Source organism: Hylobates moloch, unplaced genomic scaffold, assembly GCF_009828535.3.
Source record: "Hylobates moloch isolate HMO894 unplaced genomic scaffold, HMol_V3 SCAFFOLD_8, whole genome shotgun sequence".
Taxonomy (NCBI): domain Eukaryota; kingdom Metazoa; phylum Chordata; class Mammalia; order Primates; family Hylobatidae; genus Hylobates; species Hylobates moloch.
The window spans coordinates 24009296-24034763 of NW_026652283.1; the positions used below are offsets into that span (position 1 = coordinate 24009296).

At 38.9% G+C, this 25468-nt stretch overlaps 1 protein-coding gene across 1 annotated transcript; it reads right to left on the minus strand.

The window, feature by feature from the left end:
* Nucleotides 1-1283: 1283 nt before the first annotated feature.
* On the minus strand, nucleotides 1284-1439 carry LOC116472243 (large ribosomal subunit protein eL39-like). Its single transcript, XM_032758020.1, has one exon. It carries the CDS (start codon nucleotides 1437-1439, stop codon nucleotides 1284-1286), a length of 156 nt encoding a protein of 51 aa, XP_032613911.1.
* Between the last annotated feature and the right edge of the window lie 24029 nt (nucleotides 1440-25468).

Sequence of the window (25468 nt, forward strand, 5' to 3'; positions counted from 1 at the left end):
CTGCAAACTCTGCCTCCTGGGTTCATGCCATTCTCCTGCCTCAGCCTCCTGAGTAGCTGGGACTACAGGCTCCCGCCACTACGCCCCGCTAATTTTTTTTTTTTTGTTTTTTTTAGTAGAGACAGGGTTTCACTGTGTTAGCCAGGATGGTCTCGATCTCCTGACCTTGTGATCCACCCGCCTCGGCCTCTCAAAGTGCTGGGATTACAGGTGTGAGCCACTGCGCCTGGCTGGCCTGAGTCTTACCTTATACAAAAATTAACTCAAAATGGATCATGGAATTAAATGTAAAATGTAAAGCTATAACACTTTTAGAAAAAAAATTATAGGAGAAAATATTTGGGATCTAGAGCTAGGCAAATAGTTCTCAGACTTGACACCAAAAGCATGATCCATAAAAAGAAAATTGATAAATTAGATCACATCAAAATTAAACTTTTTTTTCTGCAAAAGTTCCTAATAAGAGGATAAGATGGAAAGTTTCAGAGCATGAGAAATATTTGCAAATTAAATGCAAATTAAAACTACAATGTGATACCATTACATAACTGTCAGAATGGCTAGAATTAAAATAGACAACACCAAACGCTGGAGAAAATGCAGAGTAACTGGATCATTCATATATTTCTATTTTGAATGTAAAATAGTATGGTTACTCTGGAAACCTGTATAGGAGTTTCTTAAAAATTAAATAACTATCATACAACCCAGTCATTGCTTATGTTTAGCCATTTCTTATGAACAAGGCTTATGTTCACACAAAAACCTACACATGAATGTTTATAGTAGTTTTATTTGTAATAGCAAAAACTGGAAGCAACTCTCAGGTCGCCCTTTCACAGGTGATTAAACATACTGTGATATATCCATACCATGAAATACTACTCAGCAATCAAAAGCAATGAACTATTGACACATGCAACACCGTGGGCGAATCTCCAGAGAATTATGTGAGTGAAAAATGGAAATTTCAAAAAGTTAAATACTGTATGGTTCCATTTATATGACATTCTTGAAATGACAAATTACAGTTGACACTTGAACAACACAGATTTGAACCACACAGGTCCACTTACGTTTTAATTTCACCTAATTTTTTTTTTTTTGAAAGGAAAGGTTTCACATATTTATTACTGAATCCAACCTACCACTACACATGTAGCACATACACAGAGAAAAAAAAATTCCCAATAAAACATGTACAACTGTCCAGATAGTGGTGACATTTTCAGCTTGATATGGTAAGATGGCCATGACCTTGACACTATCTCATGTGCAATTCCTTATAGACCCAGCTTGGTTCTTCTCCAATGTCTCCTTTTGGAGTTGTACCTGATTGTATTACCAGTTTTCATCTGAATCCACTGGGGAATGGGATGATTTTGCTTTTGTTTCTTGGCCAGGAAATGCTTAATCCTCAAAGTCTTGTGAGAAGACATGGTGATAAGTGGAGTCAAGCACACACCATCATGTCAGAGAAAAAAAGAGAGCTTTTTATTTTTTTAATTTTTATTTTTATTGCAATAGTTTTTTGGGTACAAGTAGTTTTTGGTTACATAGATAAGTTCTTTAGTGGTGATTTCTGAGACTTTGGTGCACTCACTTTTTAAAAAATTACACTTTTTATTTGGAGTTAAATGTTGATTCACATCCAGTTGTAAAAAATAATACATAGAAATCCCATGTACCCTTAACCAGGTTTTTCCACTAGTAGCATCTTACAAAATTATAGCACAAAATCACAACCAGGGTGTTGACACTGATATAGTCAAGAATATTTCCATGACCACAAAGATTCCTCATACTGCACTTTTACAGCCACATCCACTTCTCACCATCTCCTAACAATTACTAATCTTTTCTGTTTCAATTCGGATGACTCTTGAATAATGCAAGGGTTAGGAGACAGTTGAAAACCTGCATATAACTTCTGACTATCCCGAAACTTAACCACTAATAGCCTACTATTGACAGGAAGCCTTACCAATAACAAGAACAGTCAATTAACACATAAATAGACTATATCCACACATATTTTATGCATTAGATAATATGCAGTAATAATGTCCAAGACAGCTTTGTAGGTCAGTGCACCTAGTACTTTTCTCTCTCTCTTTCTCTCTCTTTTTTAATGACTACAGAGTGGTCTGTTGCAGAAATATAGAATTTGTTTTCCCTATTGATGGGCTTCCACGTTTGTTATGAGTTGAATTGTGTTCTTCACAAAAAGCTCTGTTGAAGTCATGATCCCCTCTACCGAGGAATGTGATCTTGTTTGGAAATAGGAACTTTATAAAGTGATCAAGTTAAAATAAGACCGTTAGGGTAGGCCCTAATCCAATATGACTAATGACCTGTAAGGACACAGAGACAGACATGCGACACGCACACAGGGAAGACTATGAAGACAAGGGATTGGAGTGATGCATCTACAAGCCAAGGAACACAAAGATTGATTGCTGGCAACCACAGAAGCTAGGAAGAGGCAAGGAAGGCTTCTCCTTCAGCTTTCAGAGGAAGCATGGCCCTGCAGACACCTTGATTTTGGACATCTAGCTTCCAGAACTCTGAGACCATACATTTCTGTGGCTTAAAGTCACCTAGTTTGTGGTACTTTGTTACAGAAGCAGCTCCAGGAAACGAATACAATGATGTTCTGAATTTTTACTCTTATGAACTACTGCAATGAAAAATTCTTATATACCTAGCTTTACATGCTCATATAATTTCTGTAGGATGGGTGCAATTTGCGAATCATACTGTATGTATATGACACATGTTAGTGTGCATATGATACATGATACACTCCCAAATTACCCTTGTGAGCATTATTTTAATGTGTGAGACCTGGAGAAATTTTATCTGTTATGGGGATTAGGGCTGGAGTTGCAGGTTCCATTGAAAGCCACTTCCCGTATGGTAGTTACCGTACTGCCTAGCTAGACATTGTAATCTCACTTATGTGTAAATAAGGTATTATTGCTTACCAGTTAACACTGACTTATTCTTAGAGAATAGTCATATTTTTGTACTACCCATCTTTGGATTCAATAGCAGAGACAAAAAACAGAGGATTTAACAAATACTTCAGAGCCAGCCTTAGGTCTAATTTCAGTCAAAGGTTGGGTTGGTCTTCTCTGCTCCTAGCCTGACTTTTCTAGGCTCTTTCTCTAGGCCCTTCATAAATCTCCCTTCACTCCTTTTTCCTCTGTCCTCATAAATTTGCCAAATTTATTTTCTGAAAAAAAAAAAAAAAAAAAAAAAAAAACAACTATAGGAACAATCATTTATAGAACTTTACATATTTAGCCAAATATGCATTTTCTTTTACAAAATTTGCTTTATAAGCCTGGAATTTTACGCATTAATGAGCAGACTAGGGGAGTGTACAGAAAAATGAAGGACCAATCCTAATGCACTAAAAAATTAGACTGCAGGCTGGCGCAGCGGCTCAGCTTGTAATCCCAGCACTTTGGGAAGCCAAGGCAGGCAGATCACTTGAGGCCAGGAGTTCAAGACCAGCATGGCCAACATGGCAAAACCCTGTCTCTACCAAAAATACAAAAATTAGTTGGGCATTGTGGCACACGCTTGTAATCCCAGCTACTTGTGTGGCTGAGACACAGAGAATCACATGAATCCAGGAGGCAGAGGTTGAAGTGAGCCAAGATTGCTCCATTGCACTCCAACCTGGGCAACAGAGTGAGACTCTGTCTCAAGAAAAAAAAAAAGAAAAAAGAAAAAGGAAAAAAAAAATCATCAGACTGGCCTGGTGCTTGTGGCTCACACCTGTAATCCCAGCACTTTGGGAGGCCGAGGTGGGCGGATCACGAGGTCAGGAGTTCAAGAATGGCCTGGCCAAAATAATGAAACCCTGTCTCTACTAAAAATACAAAAAATTAGCCGGGTGTGGTGGCGGGCGCCTGTAATCCCAGCTACTTGGGAGGCTGAGGCAGGAGATTGACTTGAACCCAGGAGGCAGAGGTTGCAGTGAGCCGAGATCGCGCCATTGCACTCCAGCCTGGGCGACAGAGCGAGACTTCATCTCAAAAAAAAAAAAAAAAAAAAAAAAAAAAAAAAAAATCATCCGACAGCAGAGGATCCCTTGTACCTATGTGGGCCTGGTTAGCATGGTATTTCTTACCTTCCGTCTATTTCTAAACCTTTAGGCTGTGCATATCCATGATGTATTTAGAGTGATAGTCTAATCTTCAGCCACCTGTGAACTCTTTCTTTTCCTTGCCCAGCAAAAATGTCAGGAAAGGGGAAGAAAGGAGTTTCAACAAGTAGACAAGTGACGGAGCAACTCGCCTATTTCTCGGCTCGGTTAAGTCTTTATTCTCCTGCTGCCCCTTGAAATGCAGTAGGCAACACATGTAGCCTGTGAATGGAAAAAATTCTTGAAGAATAAGCTATGAAATAACGTTGAAGTCCAAACTCATCTTCAAGGAAGGCCCCACATCGTCCCTTTCTTGTCCTCTCAGCTCAACTCCTCTCTTCTGGGTGTTTCTCACTTGCTTTTCCCTCCTTGTCCTGAGGTTTCTTCTTTTGCTGCTGACAATGTAAGCTACTGATTTAGTAAGGGCTTGGTTGAACTTTGGAATAAAGCTCAAGCACAGCTTTTTCCTCCTCTCCATCATTTTTTCCTTTAAGTTGGAACCTATGATATTTTTAAACATTAGCCAAATATCTATATTTTACAACGAACATTGTGTTTTGAAAACAAGAGTCTCATTTATTTTTATTAAAGAACTGAAGTACCTGAAGTTTCTAGGACTTTAGCCACTCATGGTTCTGTTGAATATTAAGAAGAAAAACACTAAGAAGAAAAATGATTCATGGACTGTTTTGAATAGGAGGATAGCTGTGGTCGTTATTTTTTTCTTTCCTCCTGCACACACCTCAGGAAGGAAAATACAAAAACACCCTTGAGACTACTCTCCTGAGAAGTGCTCCTTAAGCTCAGAATAACTCCAAACAAGCAAAACCTTTATGTTGAGCAGAGAGTGGGTGTGGAGGAGAGAGAATGTTGAAAAAGACATGGAACACTGGGCTCTTCTTAGAAAGACATGCTGTTTTCACTGTCTCTAAATGCTGTTTACCAAGGAAAAGGATGGTAGAAAATGTACCCCTTATACGAGTTGTTTGAATCTCTAAATTTGACTTCAGTTTCTAAGCTGAACGACCTGTGTAAATAAAACTAAAATTACTTCAGGTTTCTGTATGCAACATTCCCCTCCCCCCACTTTTTTTTTGGCCCATGGTTGGCACTCCAGTTTGGGTCAAGCTTGTTAGTAAAACACCAGGTGTGCAGACAGGAGAGACTTCCTGAATGGGCCCCTAATTTCATCAACTCTCAACCCCTAAGTGGAAATCACTTGTCATTTGGGGAAGTAAAATATTTTTGGTATTTGGTCTTCTTTTTGAAAGACGATAGTCCCATGGAATATTAGACTGTATTCACCTTGATGGTCCCGTATTTCCAAATGTCTATTGTAAATATTCTAACTTACTGCCTTGTCATTATTTTAGATTCAACCTATCCAAAATCAAATTTATCATTCCTCTTATCCTGGTCACTCACCAAATTTATTCATTTATTGGGGGAAAAATTGCATGTGTTATTTGTACCAGGGACAGGGCTAGGTGCCAGCACTAGAGGTGAATGGGGCAGATACCATCCCAGCCCTTATGGAGCTTACATTCTCACCGGTAGGATAAGATATTAAACCTTCATTACCTTAATGATTGTATACTTACAATTGAGAGAAATGTGATAGAAGAGATGTACATGGACAATGAATGTGTTTACCTGAGGGGGTGTGACCTAACCTGGAGATACATGAAAATTGCATTGAGGAAGTAGTGTCTGAGCTGTACCCCAAAACAACTAGATATTTTCTGATGGGGGACTGTGGGGTGTGTTCAGGGAAACAGCTTGTGAAAAGGACCTGAACTGTGAAGAAACATGACATGTGAAAGAAATTGGAAAAGGCTGGGGTGGCTGGAATAGAGAGCAACAAAATTTATTTGGGGATGTAGGCAAGGCTTGGAGCATAAAGGACTTTGAGCCATCTGAGAGAGTTTGAATATTATCTTAAAAGCAATAGAAAGCCATTTAATGATTTGAAGCAGGAGAATGATATACCATCAAATTTAACTTAAAAAGGATGAATAAAATAAGTCTGGTTTTTATGAGCAGAATGGAAACAGACTCTGGTAGTTACAATTTTTGTTCATCTAGCCACTTCCCCTTTCCCCCCAGTACTGGTGGACAGAACCCCTCTGCTGTGGGGCGTCCATTCCATAGGACTTGGGTGGAATTGACTCTCCCTCACTGCCCAGCACAGGAATGAGGATATAATCCAGTTCTAACCAATCACAGTTCCCTGTTCTCCTGGCCTTAGTGTTTGGTTCAGGATTGGGCACATGACCCGGGTTAGACTAACCAGTGCCCGCTCTAACTTTTGCTCAAACTCTCAGGGAAGAGGTAATCCTTGTTCCTCTGGATTGCTACCTGTATGGACCAGGTCAGATCAGCAAGTAAAAGATCAACAATTTTTTACATCATTTGCAGAGAGCCATCTGAGAATAAAACCAGCACAGGGGGAAGTACAATTAAGAGTTAAAGAGAAAAACAGGCAATGCTGGATGGCTCACTCTGTAATCCCAGCACTTTGGGAGACTGAGGCAAGCGGATCACTTGAGTCCAGGGGTTTCAGACCAGGCTGGGCGACATGGCAAAACCCCGTCTCTACACAAAAATAAAAAAAAAAGTAGCCAGGTGTAGTGGTGCATGCCTGTAGTCTCAGCTACTCGGGAGTCTGAGGTGGGAGGATTGTTTGAGCCCAGGAGGCGGAGGTTGCAGTGAGCTGAGATTACATCACTGCACTCCAGCCTAGAGACCCTGTCTCTAAAATGAAATAAACAGGAAAACTGAGTTCTGAATAAATTAGGCAAATCCATAGACCTAGTTCACTTCTTCTTGGTTATAGAAATATATTTCCTTATTTTAAAAACATTAATCTAGTTTGAAAAGAATTTCGGTCATTTGCAACCAAAAGTCCAGATCAGTGCTGGGGGTAAGAATAGATGCAGGGGGAACAATTTGGTAGGTTATTAGACCGGCACAGGTGAGAGATGATGGCTTGAACTAGTGTGGTTATGATGGATGGAAATGGAGAGAAGCCAACACATTTGAAATCTATTTAGGAGTTACAAATCGGCAGGCCTGATTAGATTTGGGAGTGAAGAGGAATGAGAGTAATGGTGTCAAAAACATCTGCTAGTTTTCTGGGTTGCATATCTCAGGATGCCATTCACTGAGACAGAAAACACCCAAGAAAGAGTAATTTTCGGGGTGGTGATGAAAGGAGATTTTTTTTTTTTTTTTTTTGAGACGGAGTCTCGCTCTGTCGCCCAGGCTGGGGTGCAATGGCATGATCTTAGCTCACTGCAACCTCCGCCTCCTGGGTTCAAGCGATTCTCCCTGCCTCAGCCTCCTGAGTAGCTGGGATTACATATGCCCACCACCATGCCCAGCTAATTTTTGTATTTTTAGTAGAGACGGGGTTTTGCCATGTTGGCCAGGCTGGTCTCGAACTCCTGATCTCAGGTGATCTGCCTGCCTCAGCCTCCGAAAGTGCTGGGATTACGGGGTGAGCCAACATGCCCGGCTGAAAGGAGATCTTTAGTTCAGTTGTGAGCGTAATGAGTTTGGGATTGGTGAGAGACACATGTCTGTTAATGACAGTATCATTCTACTAACCATGTAGACTTAAAACCATTATATTCTTTAACTTAACCTCTCACTATCATCCCTGCAAACCCAGAAAAATCTTAAGGTTTATATTTTTAAAAATTCAACTTCATTGAACCATAGTTTAGAAAACTAAAGTGCATACATTTCATATGTACAGTACAATGAGTTGTGAATATGCACATACCCGGGTAACCATCTACACAATCCAGGTATAGAACATATCCATCACCCAAGAAGTTCCTCTGTGCTTCTTCCCAATCTGTCCGCTGCTGTCACAATCCCTGGTCCGAGGCAAACACCAATCTTCCTTTTATCACTGTAGATTGGTTTTGCTTTTGCTTAGTCTTGTATAGATGGAACTATAGAGTATGCACTTTTTTGTGTGTCTGGATTCTTTAGTTCAGTGTAATGTTTTGGAGATTGACCCATTTTATTGCAGTTACTCCATTGTATGGATATACCATAATTTGTTAAATCAGTCTACTGTTAATGGAGGTTTTTTTTTTTTTTTTTTTTTGGAGACAGAGTCTCGCTCTGTCGCCCAGGCTGGAGTGCAGTGGCGAGATATCAGCTCACTGCGAGCTCCGCCTCCCGGGTTCACACCGTTCTCCTGACTCAGTCTCCCCAGTAGCTGGGACTACAGGCGCCTGCCACTACACCCGGCTAATTTTTTGTATTTTTAGTAGAGACGAGGTTTCACCAAATTAGCCAGGATGGTCTCCATCTCCTGACCTCATGATCTGTCTGCCTGGGCCTCCCAAAGTGCTGGGATTATAGGCGTGAGCCACCTTGCCCGGCCCAATGGAGTTTTAAACTATTTCTAGTTTTTGGCTTTTGGGAACAAAGCTGCAATGAACTTCTCACCTGCAAGTAAGTCTTTGATTGGATGTATGTTTTTATTTTTCTTGTGTAAATTCTTAGGAGTTGGATTGCTGAGTCACATGGTAAGAGTGGATTTGCTTAACTTTATGGGAAATTGCCAAATTATTTTCCAAAGTGGCTGTACCTCTAGCAATGTGTGAGAGAGCCAAGTTGCTTCCACATTCTTGTCAATGCCTGGTATTGTTATTTTTTTGAATTTTAGCCATCCTAGTGCAAGTATAGTGATATCGCATTGTGGCTTAATTTGCATTTTCCTGATAACTAATGATGCTGAGCATTTTGCGAGGTGCTTATTTGCTATTTGTATGTATTATTTGGAGAAGTGTCTGTTCAAATGCTTTGTTCATTTTTTCCTTTTTAGTTGACACATAATAATTGTACATATTTATGAGATGCAGAGTGATATTTCCATACACGTACATGATATATAAGAATCAAATCAGGATAATTAGCATACCTATCACCTTGAGCATTTATCATTTCTTTGTGTTGTGAACATTCAGAATACTCTCTTCTAGCTTTTTGAAAATATACATGAAATCGTTTTAAACTATATTTACCCTACAGTGCTGTAGAACATTAGGACTTACTTCTCCCATCTAGCTGTAACTTTGCATCCATTAATCAACCTCTTCCTGTCTTTCCCTCCCCACTATCCTTCCCAGCTGCTAATGTCCACTTCGATGAGCTCAATTTTTTTTAAATTTTATTATTATTATACTTTAAGTTTTAGGGTACATGTGCACAATGTGCAGGTTTGTTACATATGTATACATGTGCCATGTTGGTGTGCTGCACCCATTAACTCGTCATTTAGCATTAGGTATATCGCCTAATGCTATCCCTCCCCCCTCCCCCCACCCCACAACAGTCCCCGGAGTGTGATGTTCCCCTTCCTGTGTCCATGTGTTCTCGTTGTTCAATTCCCACCTATGAGTGAGAACAGCTCAATTTTGTTTTAGCTGTTATATGTGACTGAGAACATGTGGTATTTATCTTTCTATGACTGACTTATTTTATTTTGTTAATTTTTTATAACACCTTTTCATTTTGAAATAATTATAGGTTCATGGTAAATTACAAAAATAGTACAGAGTGCTACGAATCCGTCACCTTGCTTCCCAATGGTGACATGTTAAATAGTTGTAGTACAGTATCAAAACCAGCAAATTTATATCAGTATTACTATAACAAAGTTTATTCAGTTTCACCTTTGATAAAATCTGCATTCATTTGTGTGTGTTGTATAGTTCTATGTAATTTTATCTCATGTACAAATTTGTGTAACCACATCAAGATACAGAGCTGTTCTATCATCACAAAAGAACTCCTTCATTACTTTGTATTCACATACCTCACTCTATCCTTTTTCCTGTCCTCTAGAAAACTCTAATCTCTGTCTCTAGAGTTTTGTCATTTTGAGAGTTTTACGTATTAATAAATAGAATCATACAGTATGTAACATTTTGAGATTGGCTTTTTCACTCAGCATCATTCCTTCGAGATTTACTCAAGTTGTGTCTACAAATAATCTATTCCTTTTTATTTCTGTGTAGTATTCTATAGCATGATAGATGTATCACAGTTTTCGCATTCACTCATTAAAAGATATTTGAGTTGTTCCTAGTTTTTGACTATTTATAAAGCTGCTATGAACATTCATATACAGGTTGTTGTGTGAACATACGTTTTTATTTCTTTTGCATAAATGCCCAACAATATTGGGTTATTTTTTCATTATTGAGTTATAAGGGTTTTAAGAATATATTCTGAATAAACTGCCTGATGAAATATGTAATTTGAAAGTGTTTTCTTTAATTCTGCAGGTTTTAAAAACTTTCTTGATGGGATCATTTGCAGGACAAAAGTGTTTAGTTTTGATGAAGTTCAAATTATCTATTTTTTCTTTGGTTGTTTGTGCTTTGGGTATCATACCTAAGAAACCATTGCCTAATCCAAGGTCACAAACATGATTTACACTTATGTTTTCCTCTAGGAGTTTTAGTTTTAGGACTTGTAAAGTGCTAAACTAATTGCTTAGGTCTTCGATCCATTTTGAGTGAATTTCTGATATGATGCAAAAGACGAGTCTAACTTCATTCTTCTAACTGTGAATATCTAGTCCCAGATCATTTGTTGAGAAGACTATAATTTCCCCATTGAATAGTCTTGGCACCTGTTTCAAAAATTAATTGTCCATAAATGTATGGGTTTACTTCTGGTAAAAGTCTGTTTCATTGATCTATATGTCTATTATACTAGTACTGCAGAGTCTTGCTTGATTCCTGTAGCTTTGTAGCAAGTTTTGAGAACAGGAAGTATGAATTCTTAAATTTTGCTCTTATTTTTCAAGGTTGTTAGGTTAATCAGAGTCCTTTGCATTTCCATATGAATTTTAGGATCAGCTGGTTAAATGCTACAAAAAAGCCCGCTGGAATTTTGATAGGAATTCTATTGAATTTGTAGATCAATTTGGGATGTATTGTCATCTTAACAATATGGTCTTCAAATGCATGAACATGAAATGTCTGCATTTACTTAGGTCTTCTTCAATGTCTGTCAACCATGCAGTGTACAAGTCTTGTTTTTCTTTTAATTATTTTATTTTATGTTATTTTGAGACAGTCTCACTGTGTCACCCAGGCTGGAGTATAGTGGCCCAGTGTTAGCTCACTGCAACCCCTGCCTCTCAGGTTCAAGTGATTCTTGTGCCTCAGCCTCCTGAGTAGCTGGGATTACAGGCATGCACCACCACACCCAGCTAATATTTGTATTTTGGGGTTTCGCCATGTTGGCCAGGCTTGTCTCAAACTCTTGGGCTCAGGTCTCAAACTCTTGGGCGCAAGCAATCCAACCGCCTTGGCCTCTCAAAATGCTGGGATCACAGGCGCACGCCACCATGCCTCGCTGTTAAATTTATTCCTAAGTATTTTGACATGATTGTAAATGGAATTGTTTTTTTAATTTTATTATGACTGTTTATTCATATTGTACAGAAATTCATTGTTTTTTGTATATTAATCTTGTATCCTGCAAATTTTTTGGATTTGCCTATTAGGTTGCATAGCATTTTAGTGCATTACTTAGGATTTTCTGTATACAAGATAATGTCATCTGCAAATAGAGATTGTCTTACTTCTTACCAATCTGGACATGCTTTATTTACTTTTCCTAACTAATTGTCCTTGTTAAAACCTCAGTGTAATGTTGAATAAAAGTAGAAAGAGCAGAAATCCTTTTGTTCTTCATTGTTCATCATTTTAGGGCTAAACTTTCCAACCTTTCAACATTAAGTATGATATTAGCTGTGAGTTTTCCATTGATTCCCTTTATCATGTTAACGAAATTTCCCTAAACTAGTCCTGATTTGTTGAGTGCTTGCCTGCCTGCCTGCCTGCCTGCCTGCCTTCCTTCCTTCCTTCTTTCTCTCTTTGTTTCGTTCTTTCTTTCTTCTCTCCCTCCCTTCCCTCCCTCTCTCTCCGTCCCTCCCTCCCTCCCTCCCTCCTTCCTTCCTTCCTTGCTTTTTTTTGTTTGTTTTTACCATGAAAGGATTTGGATTTTGGAAGTGGGAGTAGGCATGGGCTATTTGGGGCTCTCTAACAGTCTCTAATACAAACTCTTATTTTAGACAAAACGAACTTTATTTAAACAGTTGATGAATATCTAGGCTGTTTTCAATCTTATTGCAAATAATGTCTCAATATACATTCTTGTACACATGTTTTAGGTATCTGAGAAGGTGGGATGATCATGTACACTTTGTTTTAATAAATCTAGAGGGTATAACTAGCACCAGTCCTCTATATCAGGAAAACAGATCATGGCTGAATATATGAAGAAAATTGTAACAATGCAAACTGATTAGGAAGAGAGTAGACTCCTAGATGAGGCAGTGAGCTTTCTCTCACTGAGAATGTTTCAGCAGAGGGTGGGGTGATTCCTTTGTAAAGAATGCGTGGAAAGTATTCTTGCACTGATAGGAAGATAGGCCCAAGAATTTATGATCTTTAGAATTTTAAAGAATCATAGTATCTCATTATATTCTTGCAAAATATGTTCTCTTGACAATAAGAACAACTCAGAGTCAGGGGCCAAAATATATTAATTCTTTAGTAAGTTAATAAAAAATCCTTTATGATTCTATTCTTTCATCTTAGAGGGCATCTGTCATTTGTAATTCAAATAATATAAACTTTTTTCTTCCAAACAACCTATTCATCCCAATCAGAGGATTTTTTTTCCCCAATCCTTTTGACAGAGATAATAAAAAAAAGTTTTTTTTTCTCTCCTTCATTCAGGTCCAAGTATTTATTATCATAATTATGAAAGTCTTTAAAAATAATTTAGATTTACAGTGCTGATTTAGATGCTGTTGAGCAGAGATAATATATCAGACATACCCTGGGGTGACCATATTTTTAGAATTATTCCTTATTCTCAGCCTTCGAAAATCTGATACTATGGTGGGACTATCGAGTCATATTTCTACCGAGACTCCACTTGATTAAAACAGGAATGGTCATCAAACTCAAGGGGAACCAGGCCATTGACTGGGTTAAACAAACTTAGTTCCGTTCCTCAATAATTTACACCTAAAGGCAGAGAAGTGTGGTTAGATGGTATAGGGAACTACAAATTCAAGGTCATGTAGAGCTAGGATTAGGGTTGACACAAGACAAGACAGAGCCACGTGCAGGTTTCTCTTGTGGGCAAATGTAACTAAATAATTTGGCAAAGGAAGTCAGTCTTCAGAGAGAAAAATGTGGCAGTGGTGAAGAAAAAAAACCGAGATGAGCATCAGTGAGAGTCCAGAGAGGGAAACAGAGGAGGAGTTTCAGAGCTTGTTTATCCAGCTCCAAGCCTCATGTGAAAGCCGAAAGTAATTCCTTCCTATGGATGTATGCATTATTCAGTACACTTGAGACTTACATTTGATTTGGTTTAAAAAAAATAAACTTTTAATTTTGAAATAATTTTAACTTTGCAGAAAAGTGGCAAAAATAGTACAGAGAATTCCTGTATATTTCTCATCCAATTTTTCCATTGTTAACATATTATGTTTCCATGGGATGTTTGTCAAAACAAGGAAACCAACATCATGCCATTACTATTGATACAATTCCAGCCTTTATTTGGATTTCACCAGTTTTTCCATTAATGTCTTCCTTCTGCTTCAGGAGCCACTCCAGACACCACGTCTAGTTGCTATGTCTCCTTAATCTCTTATAGTCAGTGACAGTCTCTCAGACTTTTCTTGTTTTTCATGACCTTGACAGTATTTTGTAGAATATCCCCAATCTAGGTTTGTCTGTTCTCTCATGATTAGATGTGGGTTATGGGTTTTGGAAAAGAATGCCACAGAAGCAAAGTACCCTCCTCATTACATTACAGCACATCAGGGGTACCTGATATCCACATGACATCGCCGGTGAGGTTAACCTTCATCCCTTGGATTAAATGGTGTTTGCCAGATTTTTCTAATTCAGTGTTACTATTTTTCTCTTTTCCTGCTCTATTCTTTGGAAGTGAGTCATCAGTTCAATGTATTATTCATAGTTCTCCAGAGAAACCAAACCAATAGGTTTGTAAATATACACAAACCCTATATATGTGTGTGTGTGTGTGTGTGTGTGTGTATATGGTGTGTGTATATATATGGTGTATATATATCTGTATATACCCATACATATATACACACACGTATAAATATATGTATATATACACATATATGTATATGTACTTGTATGTGTGCACTATATATATAGTACACCGATATATACCTATGTAAAAGAGATTTATTTTACGTAATTGGCTCATGTAATTATGGTGGCTGACGAGTCCCAGTATCTGCAGAGCGAGTCATCAAGCAGGAGATGCTGGAGAACCCATGGTGTAGTTCCAGTCTGAAGGCTGGTAGGCTCAAGACCCAGGAAGAGTCAACATTTTATTTTGAAACTGAGGGCAGGAAAAAACCAAAGTCCCAGCTCAAAGGCAGTCAGGCAGGAGGAGTTCCCTCTTATTCAAGGGAGAGTCAGCCTTTTTGTTCTATTCAGGCCCTCAACTGATTGAATGAGGCCCACCCACACTAGGGAAAACAATCTGCCTTACTCAGTCAACTGATTTAATGTTAATATCTTCCAAAAACGTTCCACAGAAATACCCAAAATAATGTTTGAGCACATATCTAGGCAACCTGTGGCCCAGTCAACACATAAAATTAATCATCACACTCCCCGTCAAAGTAGGGGCTGGAGGATTAAGCTCCACCTCTTGAAGAAGGAAATATCTCTAGATATTATGTGGAATTCTTCTGTAAGGAAGATTCGTCTCTTTCCCTCACCAAGTAGGTTTTTATCCCTTGCACCCAGTCAAATGTGCCCTAAAATATAAGGCCTAAATGTGTTCAAAGGATAAATAACCCTGCAGTATGGTTTTTTATTTTAAATTTAAGTAGTATATGTATTTTCTGTTGAGAGCTTTTCCTCATATCCTATAAAATTTAATGTCTCTTCTCGTTGACTCTTGGTGAAACAGACTCCCACTATGCTACTTTGGTTCTCCCCAGCTCATCAGATATTTACCGGGTGCCTACTATGCACAGGGCTGATGCCCAGCCTAGAGACTATGACGTTAAAAGGAAATCCCTGTAGTCAAAGCATTTACCACCCAGCGGGGCAAGCAAAAGTGGAGTTAGGAGATGTAATTTACCACTTTCTCTGATTTTAGGCAGGTTAGTTTAAAATCCTTTGAGCCTCAGCTTCCTCATTTGTCAGAAGAATATAATGACTGTAATAATAATAATACTCAGTTCAACAGTAATAGCAACAAAATAAAATACTATTTATGAGGAAAAAGTTAGTTTTTACATTGCCACACAAATGCTAGTTGTTGTTCCCAATAACGACTTGTTGAGATAGATAAGAATAGATGTGTCGCCCAGGCTGGAGTGCAGTGGTGTGATCTCGGCTCACTGCAACCTTGGCCTCACGGGTTCAAGCGATTTTGCTGTCTCAGCCTCCCGAGTAGCTGGGATCACAGGCATCCATCACCATGCCCGGCTTATGTTTGCAGTTTTAGTAGAGATAGGGTTTCACCACTTTGGCCAGGCTAGTCTTGAACTCCTGACCTCAGGCGATCCACCCACCTCAGCCTCCCAAAGTGCTGAGATTACAGGCGTGAGCCACTGCGCCCAGCCAGATATTCTTATCTCTAAGGTTTATAGCTTCAGAAACCAAAGTCCAAAATGATTAAGTTCCTGGCACAGAATCATGCCAGCAGTTACGTGGCAGGGCTCAGTTCAGAGCACAGATCTTTCCATTCTCTTATTTCTGCACCATTGCACTTCAAGAATCTTATACACTCCTGTTTATAAGAGCAGCCTATTAAAAAAAATATTCTGGGACACATCTAAAAAGCCATAATATGAGCTAAGAAAAAAAATAAAAGCTCTATTTTGGATTTATCCTGGAAGCTGGGAGAGAACATGTTTTTTGGACATGTTTGGAAATGTACCATAGTTTTTGATACTTATCCTTGTGCTCCAGGCTTTCTTTGGGACACTTAAGAGATTATCTTTGGGATTCAGGAAAGCATCATGTCATTTTATTTTTCAAATCCTCAGAGTTCTAGAAGTTTTGGGTCTTATTTCCTAGTCTGACCTTTTCATTGTAGCTATCATTTTTTGATATATAATATTCATAATTCATTTTGTTGAAGAGGAGATTTTATTTAATGTCAATAAATATGTATGAGTGTTGGGAGGAACATACCTGAGCTATGAGGGCTGGCGAGAATTATAGAGGACAGTACAGTTAAATAGAATGTGGGGATAACGTCATTGACTGTAAACCTCATGATTGAGAAAAAGATGGGGATCATCTTCTGCTGAAATTCATCGTGGAAAGATTCTCAAAAGCATATTAGAAACAGATGACAACATTAAAAGGACTCAGTTTATTTTATTTGGAAAATAGTATTCCCTTGTGGGAGATTTGGGATAACAGACTTCAAAATTTTGGCTCTGTTCAAAATTCCCTGACTCATTGGGTGGCTTGAAAAAATGATTTAAATCCACTATCCTGCAAGATAGAATAATGATAATTTATAACACTGTACTTGGCACTTGGGTGTAATTATATTAATGGCTAGTGTGTATGTATGATTACTATGTGTCAAATCATATGCCAAGCACGTTACAAGCTGTAACTCCGCATCCTCTGGGAAGCATGTACCATTCTTGCTCTTATTTCACACGTGAGAAAATTGTAGGGCCGGGTGCGGTGGCTCACGCCAGTAATTCCAGCACTTTGGGAGGCCAAGGCAGGTGGCGGATCACATGAGGTCAGGAGTTCAAGACCAGCCTGGCCGACATGGTGAAACCCTGTCTCTACTAAAAATATAAAAGTTAGCTGGGCGTGGGGTGTGCACGTGTAATCTCAGGTTCTAGGGAGGCTGAGGCAGAATTGTTTGAACCCGGAAGGAGGAGGTTGCAGTGAGCCAAGATTGTGCCACTGCACTGCAGCCTAGGCGACAGAGTGAGACTCCCTCTCAAAAACAAAAACAGAAAGAAAATTGTAGTAGGAGTTTTTCAGTGTATTGTAACAATCTATTTGCATACTGGTCTTTTCCTCTGGATCTGAACTGGTGAAAGTAGGGATTGAATCATCATAGCATCTGTCTCCCATGCTTAGCATAGACTCTGGTTCGTAGCAGCACCAGATCAATAAATCTGATCTAATCTGTACTTTAGAAAATCACCATGTGTAGGATGAAAGTGTGGAAAGATGAGGTGAGGAAAGAGCTGAGACTATTCCAGTTGTTTAAGCAAAATAAAATATACATTTATATTTGGATGAAAAAGTAAGAAAGGAGAACATGAAAAAATAATGAATTATTGATACGAGGTTTTAACTAAAAGCAACAAGGTAAGCCGTGTTCAATAAGGTTATTAATATTTAGAACTATGTTGATGAGATAAAGAACCTGTATGTTTTATTTTAAAAATACCTTCAAGAATATCATAAGATGTATGTTGTGCTAACTTTGTTATTCTTCACATTCAGTTTGATCTCTGTCCTACATCTGAGCTTGAGAAGTCCCACACTTCTTTATTGAGAAGTCCCCAACAAATAAAAATTTCATTGAGTGGTAGAGCTTTAAGCAGTGGTTTGAAGAAGAAACCTGGTAAACAGTAACAGGATGATATAAGCTGCATTAGAATATTCTTGGCATGCATCCTGCCAGAAACCTAGCCCGCACCTATGAGAAGCATCACTCATCAATAATAGAACTCTTCCTCAATAAGCCTGGACTTGGCCTGGGAGTCCTCCCCAACTCAGTACTCCTGGTTCCCACAAAGGATACATTGAGGACTACTACTATTCCAGGGTTATTGTGTGGGACTTCTCAAGCTCAGACACAGGAGAGAGATCACACTCAATGTGAAGAATAACAAAAAGGCTGACACAGCATACGTGTTATGATATTCTTGAAGATATTTTTTTAAACATATTTTATTGGAAATGCACTTTTTTATTTTTTATTTCTTTGAGATGGAGTCTCGCTCTGTTGCCCAGGCTGGAGTGCAGTGGTGCGATCTCGGCTCACTGCAAGCTCCGCCTCCCGGGTTCACGCCATTCTCCTGCCTCAGCCTCCCGAGTAGCTGGGACTACAGGTGCCCGCCACCACGCCCAGCTAATTTTTTGTATTTTTAGTAGAGACAGGGATTCACTATGTTAGCCAGGATGGTCTTGATCTCCTGAACTTGTGAACCGCCCGCCTCGGCCCCCCAAAGTGCTGGGATTACAGGCGTGAGCCACTGCACCCGGCCACTTTTTTATTTTTATTTTTATTTTTGGAGACAGGGTCTTGTTCTGTTGCCCAGGCTGCAGTGCAGTGGCACGATCATGGTTCGCTGCAGCCTTGACTTCCTGGGCCCGAGTGATCCACCCACCTCAGTCTCCTGAATAGCTGGGATTACAGGTGAGCTTCATCACGCTCCGCTAATTTTTGTATTTTTTTGTAGAGACGAGGTCTTGTCATGTTGCCCAGGCTGGTTTGGAACTTCCAGGATCAAGTGATCCTCTCAAAGTGCTGGGATTACAGGCTTGAGCCACCGCGAAGTGCATTTCCAGCTGGGCGCTGTGGCTCAAGCCTGTAATGCCAGCACTTTGGGAGGCCGAGGTGGGCGGATTGCCTGAGGTTGGGAGTTCAAGACCAGCCTGACCAACATGGAGAAACTGCGTCTCTACTAAAAATACAAAATTAGCCGGGCATGGTGGGGCATGCCTGTAATCCCAGCTACTCGGGAGGCTGAGGAAGGAGAATCACTTGAACCCAGGAGGCGGAGGTTGCGGTGAGCCGAGATCACGCCATTGCACTCCAGCCTGGGCAACAAGAGCGAAACTCCGTCTAAAAAAAAAAAAAGCACTTCTGGCTGGGCCCGGTGGCCCACGCTTGTAATCCCAGCACTTTGGGAGGCCGAGGAGGGTGGATCATTTGAGGTTAGGAGTTGGAGACCAGCCTGACCAACATGGTGAAACCCCATTTCTACTAAAAATACAAAAATTAGCTGGGCGTGGTGGCGCGTGCCTGTAATCCTAGCTACTCTGAAGGCTGAGACAGGAGAATCGCTTGAACCCAGGAGGCAGAGGTTGCAGTGAGCCAAGATCGCGCTAGCCTGGGCTGCACTCTAGCCTGGGCGACAGAGTGAGACTCTGTTAACGAACAAACAAATGCACTTCTGTGGTAACTTTTTGTTTTGATATACTTTCAAACTTTCAGTAAAGTTGTAACAATGGTACAAGGAATTCCTTTACACCCTTTACCTAGGTTCACCAATTGTATATATTTTCTCCATTTGCTATTTCATTCTATCTATCCACTATATCCATCTATCTACCTACCTACCTACCTACATCTACCTACCTACCTACCTACCTACCTACATACATAATTTTTCCAAACCATTCAAGAGAAAATTGTAGTCACCACACTGCTTTACTTTTACTTAAAGCATTATTGTTATTAAATTTAAAAAAATTTACCTAGTGTAAAATCCACCGTCTGTTTTTGGTGTATTTTTAGTACACAGATAGAGCCATGTAACCATCACCACAGCCAGGATACCAAAGAGTTCCATTACCATAAAACCCTTCCTCACGCTGCCCTTCTATAGTCAAACCCTACCCCTGTTCTTAAACCCTGGTCATCACTGATCTCTTATCCTTCTCCATAGTTTTGTCTTTTCCAGAATGTCATAGAAATACAATCATGCAGAATGTAAACTTTTAAGATTTTCTTCTTTCACTCAGTATCATGCTTTTGAGATTTATTCATGTTCTGTTTATAAATCATTCATTGTTTATATTGCTGCTGAGCAATATTGCATTATATGGATGTGTCATAGGTTTGCTTATTCATTCATTGATAAACATTCAAATTACCATTTCAATTTTCAAGCAATTATGAATAGAGTTGCTATAAACATTCATGTACAGGTTTTTAGGTGAACACAAATTTGCATTTTTCTAGTGTAAATACCTATGAATGGGGTTGCTGGGTCATATGGTAAGTGGGTATTTAAATTTGTAAGAAACTACCAAATTTTGCAAAGCAGCTTTACTCTTTTGCACTACCACCAGCAATGTATGGAAGCTCCAGGTGTTCTGCATTCTTGTCAGCACTTCATATTGCTGGTTTTTGCAAGTATTCCCACCTCATTTGTTTGTAATGCTTTGAGTAGGATTGGTATTAGTTCTTTAAATGATTGTTTGAATTCAACAGTGCAGTAATCAGGCCTTGGACTTTTCTTTAATTGGAGATTTTTATTACAGCTTATATTTTGTTGCTTGTTATTGATCTATTTAGATTATATTTTGTTGCTTGTTATTGATATTTGGCTTATATTTTGTTGCTTGTTACTGATCTATTTGGATTTCTTCATAGTTGAATCTTAGTAGGTTGTATGTGTCTAGGAATTTATCCATTCCTTGTAAGTTTTCCAATTTATTGGCATATAGTTACTCGTAATAGTCTCTAATGCTCCTTTGAATTTCTGTGGTATCAGTTGTAATGTCTTCTTTTTCATTTCTGGTTTATCTTTTTTGATATTTTCGGTTTAAAAATTTTTTTAGCCATTCTGATAAATGTGTAGTGGTATCACATTGTGGATTTAATTAGTATTTTCTCAATGGTTAGTGATGTTAAGCATATTTTCATGTGTTTGTTTACCATCTGTCTATCGTATGTAATAAAGCATTCATTCAAATCTTTTACTTATTTTTAAATTGGGTTATTCATTTTCTCATTGTTGATTATCAAGAGCTTTTTTTTCAGTGTTGAGGTCCTTTGTTAGATGTGTGATTTACAAATACTGTATCATAGTTTAAGTTATTAAGAAGTCCAATTTATTGATTTTTTCTTTTATGTATTGTTCTTATGGTGTCATATTTAAGAATGCTTTGCTTTATGCAAATTTATGAAGGTTTTATTTGTCTTCTAAAAGTTTGATAATTTTATGTTTCAACTTTGGGCCTATGAGCTATTTTGAGTAATTTTTATATAAAGTGCAAAGTTTAGCCTGAGATACTTTTTTTTTTTTTTGTATCTGAACGTTCAATTGTTTTAAAACCACTTGCTAAGAAAGCTACTCTTTCTCCATTGAATTGCTGTTCTACTTTTGTTCAAAATCAATTGGCCATATTTGCGTTAATCTATTTTTGGATTTTAAAATTCTTTTCCTTTGATACGTGTGTCTATCACTTTGGTAATACCACACTGCATTTACTATTGTAGCTTTATAATAAGTGTTAAAATTGTCTACTGTGAATCCTCTAACTTTATTCTTGCTTAAAAAAATTTCCTGACTATTCTAGCTCCTTTACTTTTCCATGTAAATTTTAGGATCAGCTTGTTTATATCAACAAAAAAATTATTCTGGGATTTAACTGGAGTTGCATTAAATCTACAGATAAATTTGAAGAGAAATGACAAGGTAATTATACAGAATCTTCCAGTCCATGAACATAGTTTGCCACTCCATTTATTTAGGTCTTCTTTGATTTATTCATAAGTGTTTCTACTCTTATTATTTCTTTTCTGTCTGAAAAACTTTATTTGGCATTTTTTTTTTAAAGAGCAGATCTGCTATGATGTATTCTCTCAGTCTTCCTTTTTCTGAGAATGTCTTGTTTTGCCTACATTCCTGAAGAATATTTTAACTGGATATAGAATTCTGGGTTAAAAGCTATTTTATTTCAGCATTTAAAAAATGTTTCACTGCTTACTGGTTTTCATGGTTTCTGATGAGAAATACGAAGTCATGTAAAAATTATCATTGCCACCCAGGCACATTGTAGATCAGTTCTCAATGTCTTTTGCATGCTGTTTAGGGTAAGACCTAAATGCACAGCTCAAAGATGGGCCCAGTGATTCATACATCTTGGATCCCATATCACATTCTAGAGCTTCTTTCTTTCCATGATTTCCCCAGGGAGATCTTTCCTGCTTCCAGGTAACATCTTCCTGGTATTCAGTATTCTGACTAGATAGCCACTGCCTTAGTTTCCCTGGTCTGTTATACACTTTCCACAACTGTGTCTGCCTCAGGGACCAAGTGGTGAGAGGACAGACAGAAATGAGTAACAGGACTGATGTGTCTCACACTCTTGAATCCATGGTTCCTCTGGTCAGACAGAAGGATTCTCCTCTCTCTCATTTTTAAGCATTTGTCCAGCTATTGCTGCTTCTGTGCCAGAGTGGGATTGCCTAGGAGCTGGGACAAGAAAGGAAATAAAACCCCAGAATATTTCTTCTACTACCTCTAACCCATAAGAGACCCTTTTCCTGATCCCCAGACAAGAAAGAGGGAATGCCTCTTAGAACAATTTTTGTCTGCACCTTGTATGTACTTCTGGGTTTCAGGTTGCCTTTGAGTCCAGGCTGGGAGAAATCAGATTTAAAAAAGGAGGACTCACCCCTTACTTTAGTAGTTCTCAGAGATCTGTTTGCCTTTCCTAACCTCCTTTCTACCATTCTCTTTTTCAAAGTCCTCAATGGTTTACATGATACATCCTTTCCAAGGTTTCCAGTTGCATTCAGGAAGAGAGACAGGGTGGGGTATGCTATCTCCATCTTAATTGGAACCCAGAGAGTTCTCCTTTACTTTTAAATACTTCAATGTATATTTCCTAAGGTGAAGGACTTTCTCTTACATGACCACACCATAATGATCAAAATCAAGAAACTTAACATTTTAATAATACTATTATATAACCCACAGTCTGTTTGATCAATCATTCCAGTGATTTCCTTTCTGATTATTCTTTCCCTGGTCAAGATCTAATTAAGGATCATGAATTACATTGAGTTACCATGTCTCTTTAGTCTCCTTTAATCTGGTACAGTTTCTTAGCCTTTCTTTGTCTTTTATGATCTTGACATTTTATTTTCTATTTATTTATTTATTTATTTATTTTGAGACGGAGTCTTGCTCTGTTGCCCAGGCTGGAGGGCAGTGGCACCATCTCAGCTCACTGCAACCTCCGTCTCCTGGGTTCAAGCGATTCTCCTGTCTCACCCTCCAAAGTAGCTGGGATTACAGGCACACACCACCACGTCTGGCTAATTTTTGTATTTTTAGTAGAGATGGGGTTTCACCATGTTGGCCAGGCTGGTCTTGAACTCCTGAGCTCAGGTTATCTGCCCGCCTCGGCCTCCCAAAGTGCTGGGATTACAGGCATGAGCCACCACACCTGGCGATCTTGACGTTTTAAAGAGTACAGGCCAGTTGTTTTGTAGAATATCTTTCCACTTGTGTTCGATGTTTTCTAATGATTAGACTCAGGTTATGTGTTTTTGGCAGAAATATCGCACATGAGATGTTGTGTTCTTCCTAGGATAGCATAACAGGAGGTACATGATGTCTGTTTGTCCCATTACTAGAAATATTATCTTTGATACTTGGCTAAGCTGCTGCTTTGCAGTTTTCTCTACTCTAAAGTTACTATTTTTGTGAGTTTCTTAAGGGCTAGAGTTTGAATATAATTACATTGTTATGAGGAAAACTCTAGACTAGTGCTGTCCAATAGAACTCTATGCCATGATGGGATGTTCAATTCGGCACTGTCCAATATGGTAGCCATGGCCACATGTGGCTACTGAGCACTTGAAATGGGGCTAGTGTATCTGAGTGCGGTGGTTCAGCACTTTGGGAAGCCAAGGTAGAAGGATCGCTTGAGGCCAGGAGTTCAAGACCAGTCTGGGCAACATAGCAGACCCTGTCTTTACAAAAAATAATGAAAAATGAACCAAGCACGGTGGCATGCGTCTGTAGTCCCAGCTGCTCAGGAGGCCGAGGTGGGAGGATCACTTCAGCCTGGGAGGTTGACATTACAGTGAGCTGTGATTGTGCCACTGCACTTCAGCCTGGGCAACACAATGAGATCCTATCTAAAAATAAAATAAAATAAAATAAAATATAATATAAAATAAATGAGGCTAGTGGGACTGAAGAAATGTAAGGGATGTAATTTGAATTTGAAAACTTCCAGAGAACATCCTGTGTTAGCATTTCCTAAAGAGTTTTTTTTTTTTTTTAACCCTGCTCTGAGAAAAAAGGTCTCCAGGGTCAAATAAGTTAGGGATCATTCTATTTGCATACTTGGGAAACACAGTACTATTTCCTGCCATCTTGACATCTACACATCTTTGTGTTTTCTCTTGGCCTAGTGCTAGATGCAGGTAAAACTGTCAGACAATGGCTCTGTGAGTCTCCAAACAGCTCCTTAATTAGCTTGTGTAAATGACTTGCTCAACAGCACAGCCAAGTCTGGCAATGGTGGGATTTACACCTAGGCCAGCCACCTGACTCCAAAGACTGTTTCTGGTACAGCAGAAATGGCAATGGAGAAAATGATATTGAAGCTCAGGTTGCCTCATGAACCTTTGTTTAAGGTTGATACAGGCAAGAGTTAGTATTTAGTCTGTGAATTCCTTTTTACCAATGCAAAACTAGGAAACATTTAGCATTCACAGAATGTGGTCATTCAGTCTTCCTAAAGGAATTAATATTAACAGTCCTTGTCAACTCACAGCATAGTTCTCTGAGGATATGTTTCTTTCTGTTTAAATAAAAGAATTCCTGGAACAGGCTAGTAGGTTCATACTTTACACAAAGTCATCCAGAGCAAATATTCTCATACAAATATAGTTGTCATAAGAGGCTCCAAGTGCCTCTCAGTACCACACACATATTCAGTCAGCTACTGAAGGGAAGAGAGAATGAGTAGAAAGTATGAAGGAAGGAGGCTTGGAGGGGAGGGAAAGGAGAACGGTTTGCAAGACAAAGAAATCTTAAGCCAGATTTAGATAAGAGTACTAGAGCTGGTTTGAATTAGAGGGGAATAAGCTGTGTAAGTTGCCTTCTTTGTTTTACTTCACCTGCAGTTCCTTTGGGAATCTCTTTGCTGAGCCAGGATTAGAGACATTTTATTCCTACAACTGTAACTTGTTTTGACCAGCTTGCCCCACCATTTGAGAGCTATAGTTTGAAGAATTCTCAAGCAAAGGGACTTTATCTGGTTGATGAGTTCAGAATTCAGATAAAATCTTGAAAGTGGGAACGAGTCATTGTTGGTGCCTGATGCTATAATTCTTGAAGGTAATCGGGTTTAAAAGCAGTTTTTTTGGTGAATGATGTCATCCTCCATAAAAGCAGATTTTAATTTCTTTTAAGATACCAGTGGAAGTTGTGACCCAGAAATGCCCCAATGAGACCTTACAGATGGCTATTTTCCTGTGCTGTTTGGCATATGTTCAGGAAAA

Excerpts from the sequence above, each read along its gene's own strand:
- LOC116472243 (XM_032758020.1), bottom strand. The coding sequence starts at position 1,439 with ATGTCTTCTCACAAGACTTTGAGGATTAAGCATTTCCTGGCCAAGAAA.